At 48.7% G+C, this 16,755-nt stretch overlaps 1 protein-coding gene across 6 annotated transcripts in view; it reads right to left on the bottom strand.

Moving 5' to 3' along the window:
* Positions 1–3,787: 3,787 nt before the first annotated feature.
* The window catches only part of NAA60 (N-alpha-acetyltransferase 60, NatF catalytic subunit), a 55,793-nt gene continuing 42,825 nt past the window's right edge, over positions 3,788–16,755 (bottom strand). For all 6 annotated transcript variants that reach the window (XM_043494481.1, XM_043494480.1, XM_038420755.2 and 3 more), the window contains exons 5-7: positions 10,951–11,185; positions 9,097–9,283; positions 3,788–8,429 (exon numbers count right to left, since the gene is read on the bottom strand). In XM_043494481.1, the coding sequence (XP_043350416.1) occupies positions 9,127–9,283; positions 10,951–11,185 (392 nt within the window). In that variant the 3' untranslated portion in view covers positions 3,788–8,429; positions 9,097–9,126. The remainder of the gene's footprint in view (positions 8,430–9,096; positions 9,284–10,950; positions 11,186–16,755) is intronic.

Genomic DNA, 16,755 nt, shown 5'->3' with positions numbered 1-16,755 from the left:
GTTGTAGGGTGATCCTGGGCTTTGTGTCCCCTCTGACTACAGTAATAGCACTTAACTGGTTCCTTTCCTTTCGCCACTGGACTAACCATTTTCAGTTTACCCTTATATTTCTCACCCCCTTTTCCTTTGGTCCACCCTGGCCCACCGTCTTTGTTCCCTTAGTCACTTCAAACTCTTAGGTGGAACTGGAGCAGTCCTTATTTGAAAATCCACTGGCATCACCACTATAGGTCTACCAACATTGCCATGTCTATGCTGGACTGTGGTTGCCACTCTTGGTCCTACATATTGAATTCCTTCCCCAATATGGTTAGGAACTGTTCCCAGGTCTTCTCTTTGGCTGCAGCCAGTGCCTGTGGTCTCGGTCTCTGGGGTGGGTGGGGGGGAGAGAAAGGTGTCTTGGTGGCCATGAACCAGTGTCAATGTCTTGTAAGTTGGTATTTTCAAAGAATTGCCTTCTTCACTTCTGCATAATCATTTACCAAATCCTTGCTGATGGCATGAGTTGCATCCAGAGCTTTCCCTGACAACAGGGGAACCAAACAGATGGCCCCCCTCCTCCACCTGTGGCCAGGCATGTTGTTTCCATTCATTCACACCTGGCTCTGTCTTCCTGCTCAACAGATGGGATAATTTCAGCTCTCTGAACTATCCTCCAACAGATTCCCCCAGCCCTGCAGCCCAACCTTGCCCTACCAAGGGTCATAGGGTGGAGCCTGATGCTGCCATATCTGTGTTTCAGATACTCCTACCAAGCTGTTTGCTTTAGTCACTGAACAGTCATTCTGAGCCAAGGGAGTTCTCTAAACTGAGCCTGTAGCTCCCCACTGTGGGCCTGTCTCTGTATCCCCCTTTTCCTGACAGCTCAGATTGCTGTAACAGGATGCTCAAGGCAGGAATAGATTCCTTGATGCTTGGTATGGTGCTCTCCAAAGATTGGCCAGTACCTCGCCACCTTCTCCACTCCCTCTTTCTCTGGCCGCCTCTCCCTCTTGGAGTGGAATACGAGTTTCCTCTAGCTTGAGAGCCAGAGTCTGACCCCAGAGTCATCTCTGACATCTTGTCTCCATCTCCTGGTTTGTGCCCCACCAGGACATCCCACAGCTCACACCAAATGTCACCAAGCTATTTGGTGGGCCTGATAAGCTGACCCACCCCTCCACTTGTTCCAGTTTCTACTCCTCGGGCTTTGGACCCCAGTCTCTTTGCCCAGTAAGTTCTTGTCCCACCTGGCCAGACTGTCTTCTCCCTGCGCCTGGTCTCCTTGTCCAGTCAATGCTATTTCCCTACTCTGCCTCCTTCCTCATTCTCCATTCCCCCTGGCTTCTCATTCAATCTGTATCCTTCATGCTTCCCCCTGCTCCTTGTGCCAGCCATTCAGTACTCCCCCTGCATCTGGCTCCTTGTCAGCTCCATCTCCCCCGCACTCTGCTGGTTCCCAGGCTCTTCATCTGATCACTTCCCTCCTCTGCCCTACCCACTGGCTCCATGTCCCTCCTCCCTGACAGCCAGATCCAGTCTCTGCTCCCAGGCTCCTTGTTCCATCTAATCCCCCCCCAGCCCGTTTCTGCAGCGCCCTATGTCTGCTAGTCTCTTCAGTGTTTGAAGGGGATGGCTTTGCCCTTTACAGTGCCTGATTGCCACTGAGAGTGGGCAGGGGATGGCACCTAACACCCAGGAAAGACAGCTTCTCTGCTTCCTAGCCCCATTGTAGCTAGGAACAGCCATTATAAGCCCGGGGCTGGAGCATGCTCAATGGGGCTGTAGGGTTGGTGCATGCACATGGGGTGGGAAGAACATGCCCTATAAAAAGGTTTTTAGAGATTCTTCTTTCCAGGGTTGGTCCCAGATATTAGACAAAGTCACATTTTATTGGATCAACTTCTCTGGAGATTGGGAGTTAAACTCTAGTGCCCCCAGCTCTTCCCCTGCAGCATCAGCACAGCAAGCAAGCTCCTGCGGGGTGGTGTGGCTGCCAGACATGCTGCTTTGAGTGGCACGGTATGGGGACAAGGGGGGTTGTATACAGGGCAGAGGTTTGGGGGTGGGGATCAGGGGATGGGTTGGATAAGCGTGGGAGTCCTAGGGGGCTGGCAGGGGTGTCAATTTTGAATCTGCTGATTTGGTGGTTTTTCATTAGTTTTCCTACCTGGCCCTCCATACAGTTTTGCAACCCTGATGCGGCCCTTGGGCCCAAAAGTTTGCCCACTCCTGCTCTAGCAAGTCTTCACAAAGCATAGGCAAGCTCATTTTCCCAAAGGCTTAACTGGCCAACTATGGGTGGATTTTCACAGATAAAGTGGCCTCTTACATGTCCCTGTTCCACAAAAAAAAGTTTTCTTACAGTGAAAATCAATGGTTTGCCCCTTGCCTGCTTCTTAGAGACAGCTGGAATTTAAAAGAAATCAGCTGGAGGCAGACAACCACCATGGACATGTAGAATAGTTAATAGTTTCCCTAGAGAGATGATGATGATCATCTCTACTAGAGCCTGTCCACTCCATTGATGGGTCCACGGCTATTGGCAGGAGAGGCGCTAGGTCCAGCTCCCCTGATGTCACTGCAGGGACCCTTAGCTAGATTGCCCTGGGGAAAGAGGTCAGGTTAGCCTTAAAAGTCTTACCTAACCCCAGCAAAGGTGTATGTAGTTTCAGGGAAGTCCCTGTTAACCTCTTTCACAATAGCAATCCTGGACATTCTCTGCAACATGTCTCATCCCAATGCACTACCGTGATAGGTGTTGCCCCTCTCAGTCTGTCCTTGTAACCTGCCAGATCCATTGCTATGGTTGCTTAATGCCAATGCTATGGGGCTAGCATTGGAAATCAGCAAGGCTGCACTCAGGATCTGGTTAGTTCAGATTGCTCAGGTGAGGCTGCACCGGAGGTCAGTGACAGCTATCATGGGGCTGAAATAGAGGAAGAAGCCACCTCCCATCACACTTGTGCTGGTTGAGTAGTCAGCAAGGCTCCCCTAGGTCCTTTAAGGTTGTCAGCTCTATGAGCTCTGAGGGAAGGACCAGAGAAGAGGGGAAGGTCTTAAAGTGACATCAAGTATTGCATCAGCCAGCCCCCATGGAGCTGGAGAGAGCCAACGCTGGGGTTATGCTTGCCCAGGAAGGGGGGATAGTACGACTTCCCCACATAAGATGCCATTTTCCCCCCCTTCAGCTACATGAGGGGGAGAGGCAAAAATAGGAGCAGCACCAAGGGATGTGCTTGGATCAGCAGCAGTGAGATGCTTGTCAGTACAACCCCCTTAATGCAGCCAACCAGAAAGTGTGTTTGAGGGGGATGAGGGGTAAGAAGAGGGTGAACTATGAATCTTACTGCCTCCACCCCGGCCCTGCCCCCAGGAGAAAGACCTGCTGATAAAATAGTGCACATGGACCTGATAATAAGACAGAAGAGCTGCTACACAGAGCCCTGACAGTGCCAAGAACACTACCAGGTGCCCCGTCAAGGGGAAGTAGTGCAAGTCACTTCAACCAAAATTCATCGGTGTGCAGGACTGTGCTGACTCTGGGCAGGGCTCTCCCCAGCCACTTTCTGAAAGGAAATGGCTGTTCCAGCAATGGGGTCACTGAAGCCCCTCAGCAATGCTCCCTGGTAGGGCTGACTGGGGCAAACCTTGTCTGGGAGGATGGCCCAGCTATCTCACCCAGCACTTGGAGAACAGGTGCTTTTTGCCTTTGTCACCTGTGTTTATGGAGCACACTGCAGTGTGGTTGCCGTTGGCAAGAGAAGCAGTTTAAATCCAGACTTCTACTTGAAAACAAGCAGGAGAATCACAAAAGAAAAAATTATTTTAATTAAAGACATTTAGAGAGACAGGCTGACTGTGGCAGCAATATGCTCTTCAATAAATAACAGGGCAGGAGGGGTGGGACAGGGTGGTGTGACAGACAAGCTGTTGCAATGAGGACAGTTCATAAAGGGACATTGCAGGTAGGACAAGTAGCTTGTCTCCTCTTGCTGGAGCACAGAGAGTTAGAATAGAAAACAGCCATGGGTCCAAAAACAGTTGGAAAAGTTCAAACTCAGGCCCATGGGAAAAAACAGATTCTGTACTGTACAACCATTTCAGAGAGATAGTAAAGTGCCAGGAAAACTAACCCCATGCACACTGAAGCATGTTTAGCAACCAAATCCTCAAGCACAAGTGTACACACTTTTAAAAAAAAAAGTGAGCTACATAAGGGAGGGGGGAATACAATACCAGTTACTGCAAATTAGGTTAAGATGCCTTGAGAGAAACTACAGCCTCTCCCTCTGGATGTGAGGAAATGGAATCTGCCTGGAGCCACTAGCTCAAGGGTCATTTACATTGGAATATTCACAGTCCTAAATACAAACAGAGCACCTGGCAAAGTCTGCTTGGGCAGGAAGCTGGGCTTGAGTAGGTGCCCCTGTAATTTCACAGCTGGGCACCTCCATACAGCATGACCAGGAACAGTTTCAATTGGCAAATCCTTTCAGCCAGAGGCCTTGGCCAAAGCAGATTGACAACGGCTGCTCTGCCTGGGAAGATCTCACTGGCACAGAAGGGAGAGCTCAAGATTTTTCCCACTGGGGACCCAACTCTTTTACAGTGGGAAGAACCAACAAGCCCCATCTAAAAACATGTTGAGAATAAAGCCATCTGTCACACAATGACTGTGAATGGGAAGGCCTCTCCAGGAAGGGTCTGTAATAGGAGTTCAAGCCACTCAGACCGCCTCTGTGGCGGCCCCACAACAGAAGGATCGTTGGTGATCTTACTGGCAGCTAAAGAACCTGTTCCTCTGTGGCACATGCTAATGCAGCGGCTGCACCAACAACAGACTGATCACTCCCTGTTTTGGTTCCTGTGTGTACAAGAGCAGGCTAACACAGCCATGTGGCCCTGCACTTCATTAGCGCACAAATTTAAAATGCAATACTAGGACATGTGCATGAGGATAGGACAAGCAGGTTCCACAGAGTAACTTCCCTTCCCCAGGAAAAGCCCATCAGTCCTAGGATGTCCACATTTCCTCCACATCCTGCCCATAGAAGCTAGAGAGGCCCAACCAGGAGCAGTACAAGTCTTATGGCAATCAGGAGGAGGCTAGATGGCACCCACTCCTAAGTACACAGAAAGCAGGTTGCCAGTGAGAAGCAGATTCAGTCTATTACAGACGTCTCCAGTCTCCTTACCCTCTTAGCTCCCATACCACCAACAGCACAGGTCCTACAGGGGAGCAGGATGGCATTTCCTGGCTCGAATACAGATGGGCACTGAAGGGAGAGGAAATCTCAGGCTGCTGTAAATCAGCCAGAGTCTGGAGACCTGGGCTGGGCAGATCAGAGGGAGGCTGCCCTTCCCATTAGCATAGGGACGTACCCCACAAGGGCTGCAGCCCTTAACATCCCATGTGGCCCAGCAGCTGAGTGCATAATGAATACTGGGTTAGAACTTCTTTACACTGATAACATTTGCTAAAAGTTTCTGTTGGATGATTAGGAAACAGTTTTTCCTCCCTCGCCCCCCCCCCCCCCATACAAAGCACACTGGTATCCATACCAGGCAGGTGAGCCAGGGAAACGAGAAAAACAGGGCGACAGAACAAGGCTGATAAGTTCTGCTCTGGGGAGGTGTCAGCCCATCCCAAGGAAACAGGCTTGGTTCAGAGTAGCCCTTTAAAAAACCCACTTCTAAGCAGCTTAACTGTCACGCTGGATCTAAGACATTTCAGTGTCAGGAGGAGAGGACTGTCATCTTGCCCAGCCTGCTGGGTGGGGTGACCCTGGCTGCAGAGCAGGGAATGCACATACACATGCAGAGATTCCATTCCTTCCTAGGAGACAACTTCTTTGCAAGAGAAGGGCTCCCCAGCCAAAAGACCTGAAAGACGTAAGGTACATGCACAAAAATGAAGCAGAGCTGGTGGGGTAGGAGGGCTGATTCTCAGTCTGAATGGGTGAAGATCATCCCATTGCAGGACCTGGTGAGATTACTGCATGGCACTGGCTAGATCTCCCCTCCTCACCAAGAATGGGGGAAGTCTGCCCACAAAACTCTGGTCCCAGCCCATGCTGGTCAGTCACTGCCCTCTTTCTCAGGCAGGGGCTCTACCTGCCCCACTGCACTGAATTAGATCCAGAACGATGACTGTGCAGCCCTAACACCAACCCATTCTCCAGTTTTCCCCAGAGGCCTTCTCCCTTCGAGTCATTAGCCTCTTTCAGTCCACATGATCTACACAAAGTGAAGCATCCATTTTGAAGCTCAGACATTTCCCCTCTGCACAGCAGCAGTTTGTACATCTGTACCAGCTCCACAACAGGCACGTTCCTGCTCCATGCGGGGAAATCCCAGCTATTCTTACGCACTATCGCTATAATGCATTGACTGAGAAACAGTCTTTTGTGATTAAACAATCTATTCCAGCAATATAACAAATGAAGCTGAGTGTGTCCTGCTGAGCTGGGAAATGAACAGCACCTTCAACAATGATCCGCACTGCTGCCTCAAGGCAAGACACACAGCAGCATCCCAGGGCCTGATTGAAAAAACTTCCTGGGCTTGGCTCCAACCCACATGGGACAGGGTTAGAGTGCAAGCTGTATTTTCAGCACACATTCTTATTAAAAAACAGGCTTCTCAGGGCCTCCTGAAGGGGGGTGCCAAGACTGCCCTTTATCTGGGATGCTGGCAGCACCAGGCAGAGGCCCCTGAAAACACAGTTGCTATTCCCACCCTATTTACATAGCAGCTGGCATGGTAATAGCAAGGGGATAGTTATCCTCTACAGCTGGACATTGACTTGTCTTCAAGTGACATCCGGAGAGCTAATTCTTCCAGCAGATTTAAGTTACTTTAAGCAACTTTGTGCTGCAAGACCCCATCACTCCCTGTCTCCATAGTAACCTCCAAGATACCTGCCACCCACATTGCCAGCAGAAGGAGACAACACACCCCAGCTTTAGTTCAAGACTTCCTCTGCCAACTCCCAGTTTCAAAGTGGGTACATGAACAGTGGGGACTGGGGTGCAGAGCCAAGGGAGCACAGCCTCCACCAGGAAAAGAAAGGACTTGTTGACCATTGCTGGAAGGAGGCCAGGCATTTACCAACAGGGTATGCTTTGCTCCTATTTACTCAGTCCTAAATGCTCCCACTAGCAGAGCTGAGGGACAGCACTGTTCCAATGTCCTGCTAGCACTCGGGTGCCCCTCCTGCGGCTATGGGATCTTTTTGCACATTAATTCAATATGTGGGGAGGGTCTGGGGCCTTCTGCCTATTGGGGAGGTCAATGTCTGGCAAGCTCCACGTGAGGAGACAAGTGTCCTGCACAAGTCTTGTGCAAACAAAGCAAGCATTTCACTGTTGACAGTCGCATTGCAGCCTCCTCAGGGACTTCAATACCAGACTCCTGGCACAGACCCAGTGAGGCTGCCCATCGGTGTATCCCCTGCACCCCTCTCATGGCCTGCAGTCTCTACAAACACAAGAGGGGCAGCAGGTAATTTACTTCAAAAGCAGTGATCTGTGCACAAATCTCATTCCTAAAGAGCCTGCGGGAGATTAACTTAGGTTCCAATAGTGACAATGTAAGGGAATGGAGATGGCTCACTCTCTTTCCTCTGGGGCTCCAACTACAGGAATAACTCTATACATCTCCCCCACTCATATCCTGGTGAGCTCTAGCTCAGACTCAAGACAGAAGGATCTATACAGTATATATATATTTCACTATGAAACAGTAATTTCAATCCCTGTCTTCTACTTTGGAGCATCGTGAATCAGACGCTTCTTTTTAAGTCATGGGGTGATGACTATCTCTGGGCATCTCAGCAGCAGTTTCCTTCCTGTGAGTGGTCAGGAGTGTTACCAGCAGCAACACAGACGCCTCAGCAGGAGCACGGGAGCCCAAGAGAAATGTGCCCCATTTCCATCGGACCTTGGACTAAGAGGACATGGTGGGCCCACGCCCAGCCCTGGCCCTCTGATGTATTGTGTGGGCTCTAACATGGTTGGTCAGTGCATGTTGCTTGCCTTATTGTGCATTCCTGTCATTAGCTATGCTACGGCAAAGCAGATGAGTGCATTCTTGTTCATCTCATGTACAACTACGTGCATCTATGTGAGTACTGGCCAAAAGCAAGGGGAGAGGGAAAGGAGGGAGGTGTAACACACAGAGCTGTAATGGGAAGGGCCACTTGCCTACAGCACAGTGACATCCCTTATAAGACAGTAATGACTGTCAATCCACACAGGATGCCTTGGGACTCTGGGCCAAGAAGATGGTGAATCAGGACTGCAGCAAGTCAAGCATACGGTCTGCCAAATCTCAGTCAATCCACTGCTGAGTGGTCAATTTTAAGAGGCTGGGTTGTTGATAGAAAGCCCGCATAACTGGAATCAGTGCAGAGCCAGATGATTCACGAGATAAAGGGAAGAACGATCCTATTAAAGACAAGAGAACAGCTGTCTGAAAACCATGGAAGGGACAGGACAGACATTGTGCTTTACAGAATGAAGTGGGAGCCCCTGCGTTGAAGAGCTTACAGTCTAAGACACCGGGGCTTTGCGCCTTTGAGCCAGTGGGAGGAGAATGGGGAGTTTGCTATTCTGATTTCCAGACCCTGTGGAACTGGGGGGGGGCAGTCTCAAATGCTCAGGGCCCAGCTGAGCTGCTCTAAAAGGTCAAGGAAAGGGGTCACAGCAGCAGGAGATTGCTTTTAAAAACATTCACTGGGCTCAAATAAATTACATCACATTAATACTCAAGGGTTGGGGGGGCAGGAAATCAGGGGCTTAAGTCAATAGGCATTCTGCCATCAACTGTAGCAGGAGCGAAATCAAAAACAAAAGAGGCAAGATTATTAAATAGTTGCCAGTTTACAGCCCTGCACAGAGGGATCCCAGGGTGCAGCTCTCTCAGAAGCTGGGCTCTAGCCGTTTCCAAAAGGCTGAATTGTATGCTGAGCCACACAGTCTATGTTGCAGTGACCCTTGCTTTAGGCATCTTGCCTCATGTGCCCCAGACGCTACAGTGGAGCAATTATACTACTGGCTTGTTGCAGTGCAGGGCTCCAGAGAGAAGGTAAACCCCATTCTCACAGCTCCCTACCTCTCGCTTTGCTAACAACATCTGACTGGGTCACGTTGCCCGGCTGTATTCAATACCACTCTTTGCGGAAATGCCAGACCATGGCAGCAGGCTGCGGAGGAGACTCTGGGCTTGACGGTATATCCGGTGAGGAATCGAACATGGGCTCAGGCTGGCGAGCGTTGAGCCAATGTGCTGTAGATAGTCAGTGAGCCTCAGTTAAGGACAACAGGGACATTTACAGTGAAATGTAAGAAACAACCTAAAACACTGTATTGACAACACCCTGTAGGACAGTAGTAGGCAAGGAGAGCTAAGCCATGCAAAGCAGCACTGGCCAGCTACCTGCCCTTCATATTTAACTGCTCAGGTACAAATAAGCAGGTCTGTACTGCACAGTAAGAGGACACCACTTTGGGAACATTCCTTGCAATTTGCCCAGGAAATGCTTTGGCTGAATAACCACTAGTGTCCCTTTCACTCCACAGCACTCCAGCTGCTGGAGCCATGGCCCATCTGACAGCAGAGACATTTCAATTGCTCAGATACAACCATGTTACCATTAAAGAGTTAGGGAGAAGGGACTTCTTTACACTCCACCAAGACTGACTGACCTGAAATATATCCTATAATTTAGTTTGTCATCTCTGTTCTGTACCCACCCTGCCTCCCTCAGGAGAGTATGGATCATTAGAGCAGTTCAGAAGAGTGGAGTAAGATAGATCACTGAACAGCATGCTTCCAGCTGCATTTGGAGCCCACCACACCATTAGCATTAGGAAGGTTCCACTCTGCATGACCTACGATAGTTAGCAAGTTTCTGATATACACAACAAAAGGGCAGACACAGCCCGACTTTTCTGGACAGGAGAAGAAGGGCTCACTAGCCCTTCATTTCTGAGACCTGACTTCAAGTCCCCAATCATATCAGCAGTGAAACCATTTGGAAGGCACCGGGTGGAAGCCACCACACAATGGAGCAGTCTCTCCTCAAGCGGAAGCCAAGACCGGATCAGAAGAGGATGCTGTAGGTTGGGATTAAGGCTTTGGATACTAAGTATTGCTAGCACAGCTGTGTCAGCTAGGAGCACAGGGGTTGGGAAATCACACCCTCTAGCCAGCACAGCAATGTTGGCAATCCCCCAGTGTAGAAGGGTACTTCTGTCCATATAGCTGTACCAGCTCCCTGATGATCATTAGATATGCTGACAGAAACTGTTGATTTGTGCTCCATCTCCCCCAGGGGGCTCTGCTGACATAGCTATGCCAGCAAAGCCTACGTACTGTACAAAGAAAAGGAGCATATTTATTAGAGCATAAGCTTTTGTGAATTTATTAGTCTCTAAGGTGCCACAAGTACTCCTTTTCTTTTTGCGGTTACAGACTAACACAGCTGCTACTCTGAAAACTATGCACTGTACAGGAGCCCTTAGATACACTGACAGAACCATGTGGGGAGCCCAGGACTGGGAATAGCAGAGTAGGAACTGCAAGTCTTGCCTCAGGAAATCAGCAAAGCTGTGCTGAGGTAGTTTTGCACAGTGCCCATCCACACCACACTTAGTCCTAGCTAAACAGTTGCGTTACCATCAGTCACCCACGTAGACAAGATATACATCTCTAACCTCACAAGAGACATGTACCGTTCTACTGAACGGATCCCATAGCACCCTTGAAGAAGTCAGGCACAAACATGCCAGAGACAAATCCAAATCTCCTCTGGAAAGCAAGGAATCCAGTTCAGTGAAGCCTACCCTTAAATTTGGATCAGTCACCAAATGCAAACAGACTTGCTTTGTAGGATTTGTTTTATCCCAAATACCATGTGTCTGGCTATCCTGCTCTGCAGCTAATCAAATCCAGGGTAAAGGATATAAGATTGTCCAAGGAGGATGTCCGCCATTGATGTATAGAACGTAGGTGAAGCCGTCTTTGAGGACCCCTCTGATAGAATAATAATAGGGCAGGTAGTGGTGCTGTCTAAAGTCTCTATTTTCATAGAAGTTAATTGCTGTATTGTTGGTGGTGAGGACATGCAAGTAGATGGCTTTACAGTGGTCTTGGGCAGTTGTCGATATATGATCCTTCAAGCTTTCAAGTAAGAGGGAACCTATCAAAAGAAGGAAGAGCAGCATTACACAGAGCAGCAGCGCTCTCACTGGGACAGGATGGAGTGTGCAGCCAAGCCTCTGCATGCGCCATCACTGCCTCTGAACAAAGCTTCTAGACTAAGTTCCCTGTAAGCTGCATGGCCACGCAGCAGGCTCTCAAGGGCTGTGCAGGTAGGCAGGGAGAGGCACCCCTCCCCCGGCCCTGAACTGCTGAGGCCCCGGCCCCACCCCAGAGCCTTCACCTCTAGCCACAGCCCTCACCCCCTGCACACCAACCCTTAGCCCCACCTCCAAGCCCCCTCCCACACTCTGAACCCCTTGGCCCTACCCCCACCACACATCAACTCCATATTGGTGCACATAAGAAAATTCATTCTGCACATGGATGTAAAAAAATTAGAGGGAACACTGCTCCTAGATCTTTCCTCATTCTCATTCACGCTTTTCAGAACAGCCAGCAGAACCTGGGTTGGGTGGTCTTAATAGGCTCCTTCCTCTCTACAATGACAGGCTTCAGAATACTCAAGGCTATATAAGGTGGGAGTGATCCTTCCTAACAGCCATTGATTGGTGGAAGTCTGCAGGGCTGGATTTAGATTGTAACAAGGTTTACAGATGCAGCTGTGGCCCCCACAGTTATGAGCATTCCAGGCACAAGGACTTACCAGCAATAGCCCACTGCCAGCCAAACAGCTACTCCCATTGGGCTGGCAAGGTGGTTGTTGGAACTATTTAGTTTTAGAATGGCTGACTTGTCACCTTGACTGGCAGCAGCTAGATCACAGGAGTACATTCAGTGTTCTAGAGAGACAAGGCGGGTAATGTGATATCTTTTATTGGGCTAACTTCTGCTGGTGGAAGGGACAAGCTCTTGAGCTACACAGAGCTCTTCTTCAGGTCTCAACACTCAGTGTTTTAAAGTCATTTTGAAATTGTAAAGAGCAAAATGCAACTGAAACAGGTCACATTCACTTGTCTTGCTAAACTCTAACTAAAAGATAAGGGAGGGCTTTAACTCCCCATCAGCTCCTGGGAGTTTGGCTCCAGCCATCTAGAATCTTTCATCTGGCACTTGTCAGTGAAGGGGCACGGTGCATGCACTTGGCCTTGGGAGACTAGGTCTGGAGGTTCATCTGAGCACTCAGTACCGTGTGGTGGATCCAGATTTATGTGCCTTCACACACGCCTCTAATGTTGAATATCTATCCTGAAATGGCTTCTACTGGTTCTGTACCCTTAAGTGCCCCAAGCCTCATATGAGCAGCCCAGGATACAGTCTAGGGGCACAGCTTCCATGCATGACTTCCAGTGTGAATCTCGGATGGCCACATTACAATAACTGAACAAAATACGTTTGCCCAAGTTAAGCTAGTGTTAACTTCTCCCAGTAGAGGTACCACTGGGCAATGGTAAAGACATGATTCACTAGTAGACGTCCACACACATGAACCTCATTTGTGCTACAGTTGTACAATCCATATGTAAAGAACCACATAGTGAATGGGATTTTTCAGGACTGCGCAAGTAGTTTAGGAGCACAAGTCTCATTGAAAGTCAGGAATTGTACCCCTACACCATGTAGGTGCTTTTGAAAATCCCTACCCAGTACATAACATTACCCCTCTGCCTAAATACAAGGCCAGCTAAGGATGCTGATATAAAACAACAGGAGGTCTTTTCTGGTCCTATACAACAGGTCATTCAGTCCAGCCCCTGGCACTGAGGTAGAATTAAGACAAACTAGGTATCAGCAATACAGAACCTGGTTTTGGGAATTCAACGTGGAAGAGTATTTAAATATAGAAGCTGCATGATAATTTCTCTCCTGTGTACCTGGAAAGATAACTACTGCATTGCTAAGATTTTGCACACTTTCCCACCTGTCCCAGGTAATCTAAATGAGTAATAAAATAAGAGCAGTTTAATCCTCAGTGTATTGCACTTTTCTGTATCCCACACTCCATCCAGTTCCTTTCTAGGTGCAGGAGAAGAAAGGACCAGAAACTGAAGCCATGTAGAATCTGCTACAGAAATCAGAGCTACAATAAAGGTGGAAAATGCCTGGAGCAAAAAGTCTCCTTCATGAAAGGTTTTGCTCTTACAATCATAGAATATCAGGGTTGGGAGGGCCTCACGAGGTCATCTAGTCCAACCCCCTGCTCAAAGCAGGACAAGTCCCCAGTTTTTGCCCCAGATCCCTAAATGGCCCCCTCAAGGATTGAGCTCACAACCCTGGGTTTAGCAGGCCAATGCTCAAACCACAGAGCTATCCTTCCCCCATCCTCTTGAGTGGAAATGGAAGAGCTCTTGGATAAGAAAAGAAGAGCTCTCAAAACATCAATCCCTCAAACGTCGTTATATAGTTCTGGAACATTTCAATGTACTAGTCTGTAATAGCTATCTGATCCTGAACACTGATCCAAGGCGATGGATGGACTTTAGAGAGGGTCTTTCAGAAAAATGTGTTATTAAATTGGGACAGAATTTAGGAAGTGCAACAAATGTTGACTTTAATGGAGAAAGTCCAGCAAGATTCACCAACCAGCTGGGGCATCTGAAGGTGACTCAGAGACCTCCTTATGAAAACAGGAGATCCCTCCCTTTACCAACTTCCCTGAATTCCATTCTCAGGATAACCTAGAGTTTGTCCCAAGACAGCACTTGAAGCAAGGCTTCAGTTTGGTGCTCTCCCACACAGACACAACACAGATCATTTCTATGGCATATCATATCAGCCTGGGTCTGCAGATGTGAGCACTCAGGAGAGGACAATTATAATCCTATCTTCTGTGACAAAGTTCCTCCTCTACCTTGGTGAGTCTTGTGCTTATTGGCAGATTTGCTCACCTCAGAGATTCACAGCAGCCCTCAGTTTGGCTGTTTTCGTGAACCCATAGTCCAGGTCAACTCCTTCTGTGTCTGATCAGGAGTTGGGAGGTTTGGGGGGGAACCTGGGCCCGCCCTTTACTCTGGGTTCCAGCCCAGGGCCCTGTGAAATGCAGCTGTCTAGAATGCCTCCTGGAACAGCTGTGTGACAGCTACAACTCCCTGGGTTACTTCCCCATGGCCTCCTCCCAACACCTTCTTTATCCTCACCATAGGACCTTCCTCCTGGTGTCTGATAATGCTTGTACTCCTCAGTTCTCCAGCAGTACGCCTTCTCACTCTCAGCTCCTAGTGCCTCTTGCTCCCAGCTCCTCACACGCACATCTCACTAACTGGAGTGACAGCCTTTTTAAACCAGGTGTCATGATTAGCCTTAATTAATTCTAGCAGCTTCCCAATTGGCTACAGGTGTCCTAATTAGCCTGCCTGCCTTAATTAGTTCTAGAAAGTTCCCGAGTGTTCTGGAATAGTCCCTGTTATCTTACCCAGGGAAAAGGGACCTGCTTAATCTGGAACTAATGTATCTACCTTCAACCACTCTCCTGTAGCCACCTGGCCTGACCCTGTCACACTACTGAACAGGTCAAATAAATCAAGTCAAGTCTAACATGGTCCCAGCTGCACGACACCTTAACGTGGTCACTGCTTCCAAACTTGGCATGTGTCCCAGCTGCTAGTGTTTGAATGGCAAATTTCTTTCTATGAATTGGATGCTTAAGGACAAGGATGGTACATGCTCTCCCACCAAAAAACCATACTAACCTGTTCTGTAACTGCTGTTCTTCGAGACTTGTTGCACATTTCCACTCCACTCTTGATGTGTGTGTCCTCCACGCATAGTTGTCAGAAATTTTTCCCTCAGCAATACCCATCAAGGAGGCATGAGTGCTCTCTCCTGCCATGCACCATTGCACAAAGGTATAAACTGTGGAGCCGACCACAAACCCCTTTTCTTGCTGGAAAACTCTGATGCAGAGGGATGGGAGGGCGGGATGTAGAATGGACATGTAGAACATCTCAAAGAGCAACAGTTATGGAACAGGAGACAGTTTTTTCTTTTAGCAATTGACCATGTGAATACTCTTGGTGGCTCACAACTCATGAAATCAGGAGGGCAGATTAGAGAGTCTATCTGAACAAGCACTGGAGGACAACTTGCCCAAATATGGCAGAATGCTGAGTGATGGCATAATGGGATGCAAACATGTGCACTGAAGACTATGTTGCCACCCTACAAATGCTTGGAACTTGCACGAGGAAGGCCACAGAGAATACTTGCAATCTTGTCAAATATGCCGTCACTCAATCTGGCAGTATGTCAGCCAAGTCACAGCACAAGCAAATACAGGAGGCTAACTGAGACAAAATCCACTGAGAAGAGAGTGGGAGGCCCTTCATCCTGTCTGTGACTGCCACAAACAGCTGGGAAGACAAATGGAACTGCTTGGACCTGCTGAGGTAGAATGCAGACGCTCTCCTGACATCCAGAGTGTGCAGCTCTTCCCCATCTTTATTCAAGCGGGCCTTTAAGGAGAACGAAGGCAGGTAAATCACTTGGTTGATGTGGAAGTTAGAAACCCAATTTTGACTCAAACTTTGGATGAGGACGCGAGTAAACTGTCTTAAGGCTTAAAAGGAGTCCCATAAGTTTTTACAACACCAAGTTTAAGTCCCACTGAGAAACAGGATCTTGTACCTGAGGATACAACTGTTCCACGCCATTCTTTTTTCTACAGAGATGTCAATAAGATTTTTGAAAGTGATCACTAACCTGACAGGGGAAAGGAGAGCGAGCTGCTAGGTGGACTTTGATAGAACTAAAACAGTTAACCCTTTCTGTTTTAGGTACAGATATGCCAAGATATGCTGGATTTCGGCCAAATTCTAGATTGTCAATACCAGACAGAGAAACGGTTCCACTTCGAGAGGTAACTAGATCTAGTAGGTGGTTTCCTATTATTTAAAAGCACATCCTGAACCTCTTTTGAACACTACTCCTCCCTAGAATCTAACTATGGACCATCAAGGTTGTTAAATGAAGTGCCTGCAGGTTTGAGTGGAGCAGGGGACCATAATCTTGAGATACTAGCTCTGGGGCCAATGGAAGTGATATCAGAGCTTCCACTGAAAGGGACAGGAGGGTGGAGAGCCAGTGCTGCTGAGGCCAAGCTGGGGCTATAAGCATGAATCGAGCATGGGCCAGTCTGATTTTTAGGAACCCTCTGTGAAGGAGTGGGATTGTTGGGAAAGCATACAGGAGCTTGCCTGTCCAGGGCAACAGAAAAGTGTCCATGAGGGAACCCAGACTGTGATCTTGCTGGCACTTCCCGTTTGTTCTCATTGCAAACGGGCCTGCTTGCAATGTGAACAAATTCCCACATCCAGACAGAAAGACCACTTGTGTTGAGCTGTAAACGACCTGTGTGTGTGGCTGCATTGCGTTTTGGCAGAGCAGGGACAAGTGGTCCCCTCCCTGGCTGTTGAGTTAGAACACTACCACTGTTTTCTGAAAATGAGCAGGCTTTTCCCTTTGACATGGAGTAGGAGAGCTATCCGACTGGTGTCAGGCTTTCAACTCCCTGAAGTTTATGTGCAGAGTCAAGTCCTTTGTGGACCATAACCCTTGCATTTGCAGGGAACCCAGATGAGCAGCTCAACACCCAGGGCAGACATGTCCATCACC

Source organism: Dermochelys coriacea, chromosome 10, assembly GCF_009764565.3.
Source record: "Dermochelys coriacea isolate rDerCor1 chromosome 10, rDerCor1.pri.v4, whole genome shotgun sequence".
NCBI lineage: Eukaryota > Metazoa > Chordata > Testudines > Dermochelyidae > Dermochelys > Dermochelys coriacea.
The sequence above is the reverse complement of the archived record's forward strand: the minus strand, read 5'-3'. Positions and strand labels throughout refer to the sequence as shown.